The sequence below is a fragment of the Myotis davidii genome, unplaced genomic scaffold, assembly GCF_000327345.1.
Source record: "Myotis davidii unplaced genomic scaffold, ASM32734v1 scaffold79, whole genome shotgun sequence".
Taxonomy (NCBI): Eukaryota; Metazoa; Chordata; class Mammalia; order Chiroptera; family Vespertilionidae; genus Myotis; species Myotis davidii.
This window is the reverse complement of record NW_006294339.1, coordinates 1851561-1858931: the sequence shown is the minus strand read 5'-3', so window position 1 is coordinate 1858931 and position 7371 is coordinate 1851561. Positions and strand designations below refer to the sequence as shown.

The 7371-nt window shown below is 49.6% G+C and overlaps 1 protein-coding gene across 1 annotated transcript in view; it reads left to right on the top strand.

The window, feature by feature from the left end:
- The window catches only part of SLC1A7 (solute carrier family 1 (glutamate transporter), member 7), a 45586-nt gene that overhangs the window by 27444 nt on the left and 10771 nt on the right, over window positions 1-7371 (top strand). Inside the window, exons 4-5 of the mRNA XM_006768332.2 lie at window positions 4828-4870; window positions 6349-6571. Of these exons, the coding sequence (XP_006768395.1) occupies window positions 4828-4870; window positions 6349-6571 (266 nt within the window). The remainder of the gene's footprint in view (window positions 1-4827; window positions 4871-6348; window positions 6572-7371) is intronic.

Sequence of the window (7371 nt, the reverse complement as noted above, 5' to 3'; positions counted from 1 at the left end):
AAAAAAGGTAAAGATACAAATTATGAACAACAATTACATATCTATCAACAAGTGAATCTGAAAATCAAGTGAATAAAAAATCTGATGAACAGAATAAACTGGTGAATATAATAGAATCAGGGGCATAGAAAGGGAGTGGACTGACAATTCTTGGGGCGGGGGAAAAGGGTGTGGGGCATGCGGGAAGAGACTGCACAAAAATCGTGCACCTATGGATGAGGACAGTGGGGGAGGAACCGGGTGGAGGGGAGCTATGGGGGGAAAAAGAGGAACAACTGTAATAATCTGGACAATAAAGATTTAATTTAAAAAAATAAAAAATAAAAAAAAGAAGGGCGCACTAGACAGCCACTCTCTGAGACACTTTCTAGCCCCGACGTCTGGAGAGGCTGTGTGTGCAGTGAGGACGCCACAGCAGGGTGGGCACCAGGGGCCCCCTCGCTCTCGCTCTGGCCCAGAGCAGACGCCCACCATGTGTGGAAAACTGAACAAGAACACGATGACCAGGGCAGGGACCTGGGAACTGGGGCAGATGTGACAAATGAAAAGTCCAGAAGATGTGGGGGCCTCAGGGGTGGGAAGATATGTGTCTGTCTCTCATAGATGACTCCAGAGGAACACAACCGGCTGTGTCCCTGGGTGACTCACCAAGACATGCATTCATCTCCCCGGGCTCCAAGAGGGACGCCTGCTCACAGGGTGGCCTCAGAGAGAGAGCCCAGGCAGTACCCTAATCAGAGCATCTTCCCCCCGCTGCCCCCCGCCCCCCGCCCATCTTATTAAAACACCAGAGAGATTAAGTAATGATTTGGCTCTATTTACATCTCCCCGTTAGCCGCTCAGGGATTGGATGGAGCTCCTAGGAGCTGTGCTTGGAAAGGAACAAGCCCCATCTTTGGGGCTGGGTTGGGGACATGGGGTTAGGGGGAGCTTGAAACTGATACAGTGGGAACTTTTAAACAGTAAGTGAGGAAAGGAGTCAAGAGGTGAACTTGCCCCGAGAGATGTGCAGGCAGGTCCACGACAGAGTGTGTGTACTCGATGGCCACGGCCATTGATGCCCCCCAGGCCCGACATGTCTGCATTTTATGGAACTGCCTCCAGGAGCACGCCTCCTGGGACACACAGGAAGGCTTCCCATGGGTGTTCAAAAGCAAAACAAAAGTCGTACATTTTCCCATTTAATCATCACAAGTAAGTTCTTTATTAAAATCTGCAGGATACGTTCATTGACAATCAGTGTGAGCATACGCATTAGTCAAGAACAGCTTGTGGCTGCTAGTGAAGAAAACCTTAAACCAGCAGAGGCTTGAGTAAGGTAAAGGCTTGCCCTTTCTCCCAAATAAGCCACCCAGAGGTGGGCAGTGCACGCTCCTCGGGTGTTCCCTCCACCTGTGTGCTTAGCACTTGCCTTACAGCATCAGTGTGTCTCATGGTCCAAGAAGGCTGCCGACGCTCCGGCTGTCATGTCCACGTCCCAGGCAGAGGGAAGAAAGCTGGAGGAAGGGACCCAAAGGTCCTGGCTGAGTGGGCACCTTTTCAAGAGTTTTGCATAGAACGCCTCCCAGTGACTCCCGCTCGCATTGGCCACACCTTTAGCAAGAGAGGCTGGGGACCAGGGTGGGCTGGCAGGGCCCCGTGGGTCCCCCCATCCCAGGGCTTCTGTTAGTAAGCCCGGAGAGAGATGAAGACTGGCTAGGCAACCAGCCAGCCCTACCATAGCACACACGCTGAAGTATTCTCATTTTGAAGGAGGTTGTTAAGAAACATACACGCTGGGTAAGTTTCATTAGTGTTCTTACGGTCTTTCGGATGTTCTTAGTTTCTACACAGGCTGAAGCAGCCTTCCCTCTAAGCTACCTGAGAAACCACCTCCGAAGTCACTGGAGCCTCCTGGAGCTGGACCCAGGAGAGCCTCTCAGACTATTAGCGGTCAGCACAGTGGGGGCATCCTCCATCTGGTGGCGAGCACCCAGGGCTGGTGGACCATGGTGCTCGGGCAGGCTGTGTGCCTGGCGCGTGCTCATGCTTGGGTCTGCTTGCTGTCAAAAGCCCCTGCAGGCAGTTACGATGGCAGAAATCTGCTTATAATTCACTGGAAAAAAGCCTGCCTCGAGCTTCTGAGAGCTCAGTTCCTGACTCTGCCTCTTTTCTCCCTTGTGATGAAGCTGAAATCAGAGGGAAAAGCCACGGCCATCCTCTCAGTTTCTGCCTCGGTAGCTCATTCTAAGCCAGCCGTGGGCAAACTATGGCCCGCGGGCCGGGTCCGGCCTGTTTGAAATGAATAAAACTATTGGGAAAAAAGGCCGTACCCTTTTATGTAATGATGTTTACTTTGAATTTATATTAGTTCACACAAACACTCCATCCATGCTTTTGTTCCGGGCCTCCCGTCCAGTTTAAGAACACATTGTGGCCCTCGAGTCAAAAAGTTTGCCCACCCCTGTCTAAGCCCTTTTCCTCTGGCCATGTGCTCACACTGAACCTGTGTTTCAGGAGCAATGCAAACAAAAAAAATGGTAGTTTCTGCTTCCCAACAGTGGCGGCTGGGTGTAAAGTTAAGAAATAATCACACTCTTATTTACATCTATAACTCCATTTATGTGTGAGCTGAGTTTTGGAGGAGTAGAGATTTGCTGAGAAGATTGAGTGGAGGCTGCAGGCTTGATCCTCAGTGGGGGGCATGCAGGAGGCAGCCGATCCATGATTCTCTCTCATCATTGATGTTTCTATCTTTCTCTTCCTCTCTCTTCCCCTCTGGAATCAATAAATAATATATTTTAAAAAAAGAAAAAGAAGATTGAGTGGGAGGGGCGACCCAGGTGGAGGAGGCGGTGAGTGTGAGTGTGAGTGTGAGTGTGAGTGTGTGAGTGTGTGAGGCACCGGCCTCTTCCAGGAAGGGCAGGCACATGAACAAGGATCTTTGTTAGATCTCTGGTTTAGAACAGATCCCGGAAGCAGCTTATAAAGACAAAGATGTAATGTTGCTAAGCCCCTGGGTATGGATTGCTAATTGCTTCACAGCAAGGTTGCTGCCAGAACCCTGGACGGTGCCCATGTCACCGCACCTCTCAGCCTTGTTTATTGTTGTTTTAAAAACTCTTTTTAAAAAATATATATTTTATTGATCTTTTACAGAGAGGAAGGGAGAGAGATAGAGAGTTAGAAACATCGATGAGAAAGAAACATCGATCAGCTGCCCCCTGCACATCCCCTACTGGGGATGTGCCCGCAACCAAGGTACATGCCCTTGACCGGAATCGAACCTGGGACCCCTCAGTCCACAGGCCGACACTCTATTCACTGAGCCAAACCGGCTCTGGCTTAAAAACTCTTTACCAGCTTTAATTTATTGATGAAGCTGAACATTTTTAAAAAGCGTTTGAAGCTGCTTATGTTTCTTCTTTGGCGAAGTGAGCTGCCGATTAATGTTTCTGTGGCCCATCTATTTATGCAGCAGCAAATATTTACTGAGTGCCGGTTACTGCCAGGCAGTCTCCCAGGATCCGGGGACACTGCGATGAACAAAACACAGACCTCTGCCCTGCAGGAGCCGACGGTCTGGGGAGAGGAGACAGTGAGCTCAGGGACAGGGACAGGACATGTAAAGAGTCTTTATAGATGTCAGAGGACCTCGCTCTGTCACATGGTTCCCCCAGTTTGTTGTTTGCTTTAGAATTTCATTTGTGCTGTCACCTGTCTCAGAGAGAGTCTTACTTTTATTAGCCTTTTACTGTGGCATAACTAGGCTTTCAGAAACGTTGCAAAGATGGCCCAGAGTTCCCACCTGCCTTCAGCCAGCTTCCCTGACGTTAGCCACTCACATAACCGGCGCATTCGTCACAACTGGAATTAAATTAGTACAGCTAGTAACTGAATCACAGACCTCATTTGGATCTGACCAGTTTTTTCACTAATGCCCTTTCCTTCTGTCCCAGGACCCAATCCAGGAATACCGTATTGTACTTAGGACACTCTTAATTTTAGTATAGCACCATCTGCTAATTTTTATTGCACATTTTGTTTTTATGGAGTCCTTCCATATCCTGAGATATGGTGGCGTTTTTTAAATTATTGATTTCTTTAAACCATCTGCAAAGTGTAAATCAGAATCGAATTTTTATTTTTCTGAACAGTTGGGTGTCTGTACCGCTCTCTATAATGAACTCTTTTCTTCACTGATTTGTGAAGCAGCTTTTGTCAACGATAAAATACTGAGATGGCCCGGGGTCTGCTTCCAGCTACAGGTTCCCCTATATTGATTTTTCTATTGACCGCTGTTTCTCAATATTTTGACAATTATGTCTTTATAGTATGTTATCATATCTGGTAGGACAAAATATGAAAATAATATTACTAAGAGTAATGATCCCACTTATGAGCCAGGTCCTGGGTTGGGCACAACAGAGAAGATATGAACAACCAAATGCCACCTTCAAGGAAGTCAGTCTGGGGGGAGGCGGACATGTGAGCCAGTGTGCCCTGTGTGCTAGAGGGCAGTTGACTCAGGGGAGGGGCCTCAGACTCAACCTGGAGCAGTCGGAGGCCTGGCCTATTGATGGGAGGAGGAGTTAGAGAAGCAGGAAGGGCATTTCAGGCAGAAGGAATGGTGTGAACAGAGGACTGGAGCTGGAAAGGATGCAGCGTTTAGAGGATGCAGTTGTGTTGGAGCTGAGTCCTGGGGGTGACCGTCGTGGGAGGAGGTGAGCCTGCAGGGGACGGGGGCTGGGTCATGAGGGCCTTGACTATGAGGGAGGCGCTCAGATGAGCCCAAGGGCCTTCCTGTCCCAAGCTCTGGAATTCTTCAATCCCTGACTCTCTTCCCAGGAACATGTTCCCGGCCAACCTGGTAGAAGCCACATTCAAACAGGTGAGTGGTTCCCAGGGGACGAAGGGATGCAGGCAGGGCCAGTCTGGGCCCCACTGGGCAGTGACAGGTTTACCAGCAACTCTCCCATCTCCTGGGGGCAGGATGCTAGAGGGGAGGAGGGCGAGCTAGACCCTTAGAGCTCCTGCTCTGGGTTCCATCTTCGCATGAAGAAAGCCTGTGAGGGTGGAGCCCCACTTCACAGAGAGCTGCTCCGCCGGGTTTACAGCAGGGCTGACACTGTCCTCACCGGGTCCTCAAAACAGCCTGCCCCCAGGTAGGCTCACCCCTCTCTGGATGGGGAAGCGGAGGCTCAGAGGGTTAAAGGGTTTGCCAAGGTTATACCACTGGTGAAGGGTAGCCTAGTAGGTAAACCTAGGCCAGTTGGCTTCTAAGCCTATTTTCTCTTTCTTTTTAAAATAATCCCCCCCAGTAGGGGAGTAATTTTTGCTTTGTAAGATTTTACTTGTACAGGCAAAATAATATGTCCAAGAATAACAAAATGAAATTAGAATGTTACATATTTTATTTTGGCATCATTTTGGTAACCATCTATAAGAAAAAAGAGTAATATGCTAATTAGACTGGACATCGTCCGGACGTCATTCCGGACATCCTTCCTGATTTCCTCATACTAAAAAAATACAAAACAGAAAATAAAAATCATCTCTAGTTCCAGCACCTAGCAATAGTGGAAGTAGTTGGTATGCTTCTAATCTTTTTTTTTCCTAAATAAATATATTTTTAAAAATAAAATTAGGATTGCAGTGCCCATACAGAGTGCATCTTGCTTTTCCCCGAATTCCCTGGGGGGAAAGGTAGGCAGTTCAGTGGCTCAATTATTCCCAGCTGGGACCTCATCTCCTCAAGAAGGCTTGAGGCAAGCTGAGCTTTTCAAACACAGGCGTGCCCGGAGCTACTGCAGGTTAGGTTCCAGAGCTCCACAGTAACAAAGCATTGCAATAAAACAAGGAATCTTTTTGCTGGTGGAGGGTCTTGCTTTCAATTTGTAACAGCAACAAGACATCTGTGAAGCGCAATAAGCAAGGTTCAATAAAGTGAGGTTTGCCTAGAGAGGGTCCAGGTTTCCCTCAGTGGGAGGTACAGCTGGCTGGCTGTTGGTGGATGGACGATGATGGCTGGAGGGATCGATGGGTGAATGAAGAATCACCTGGGCAGGTAAAGGAAGAGATAGATGGCTAGAGAGGGACCCAGAAGGGTGTAACGATGCTTAGAAGGAAGAAGAGGGAAGAAGGCATGAAGAGAGGGGTGGCTGGATAGTGTGTAGATGAAGGAAGGGATCAATTTTCTTTTGGGTAAAATATTGATAATAATCCCTGTCCTGCCTATCACACAGGTACTGTCAATCAAATAGTTCATGAGTGGATACAAATGTGCTTCCAAGATATTATTATTGTTGTTGTCAATATTAATAACAACATTGGCCCTGACTCCTTCCTGGTTGGGGTGTTGCCCACCAGTACCGCACCAAGACCACGCCTGTCGTCAAGTCCCCCAAAGTGGCATCGGACGAGGCCCCTTCTCAGCGGATCTTCATCTATGAGGTCCAGGAAGAGAATGGCTCTCACATTCAGAACTTTGCCCTGGACCTGACCCCACCACCTGAGGTCATCTACAAGTCAGAGCCTGGCACCAGCGATGGCATGAATGTGCTGGGCATCGTCATGTTCTCTGCTACCATGGGTATGTGCTGCCTACCCCACCCAGCCGTGCCAGGGAGCCGGGCCCTCCTCACACCTACCCCTCCCTGCACCTACCCCTGCCTGCACCTACCCCTGCCTGCACCTACCCCTGCCTGCACCTTCCCCTGCCTGCACCTACCCCTGCCTACACCTACCCCTCCCTGCACCTACCCTTCCCTGCACTTACCCCTGCCTGCACCTACCCCTGTCTGCCTCCAGCAACCTGAGTAACCTAGAATCTCCCATCTTCCAAGTGGTTCCTTCCTTTCCCATCCAGTGGGGTGGCTCCAGCCCTCCCCCCAGTTGGAGCCAGCGTTCCTCAGGAGAAATTCTCCATCCCGTCCTCGTTTGCCTCCAGGGGTGTGGGCACTCCCTCAAAGAAGACCATGCCTCTGGCCCCTCCTGTTCCTGAGCTTTTTACTGAGGTCTGTCTGCACATCCTGGGGAGGAGAGGAGGCAGTTACACTAAAAACAGGAAAAGTCTAAAAACGACCAGCCATCACTGTGTACTTAAAGCCCTAGTCCTCCTCCCATCCCCAACCTCAGGGGCTGCTCACTGGCGGCCTCTCCCCTGAGACATGTCTGTGCCTTTTCTCGGGCCCACAGTTGGCCTCCCCGGCCACACCCTTCCCTTTGCAACTCTTCTCTGAGTCTCCAAGGCCCCAGCCACAGGCTCCTTACCTTGAAGCTGGTGAGGCTTAACTTGCACAGGCCCCTTCTGAGGCCTGTACCTTTAAAAAAAAACACACACACGTATTCTTTTTCTGAAGCCAAACTATAAGCTTCAGATCCCACAAACCC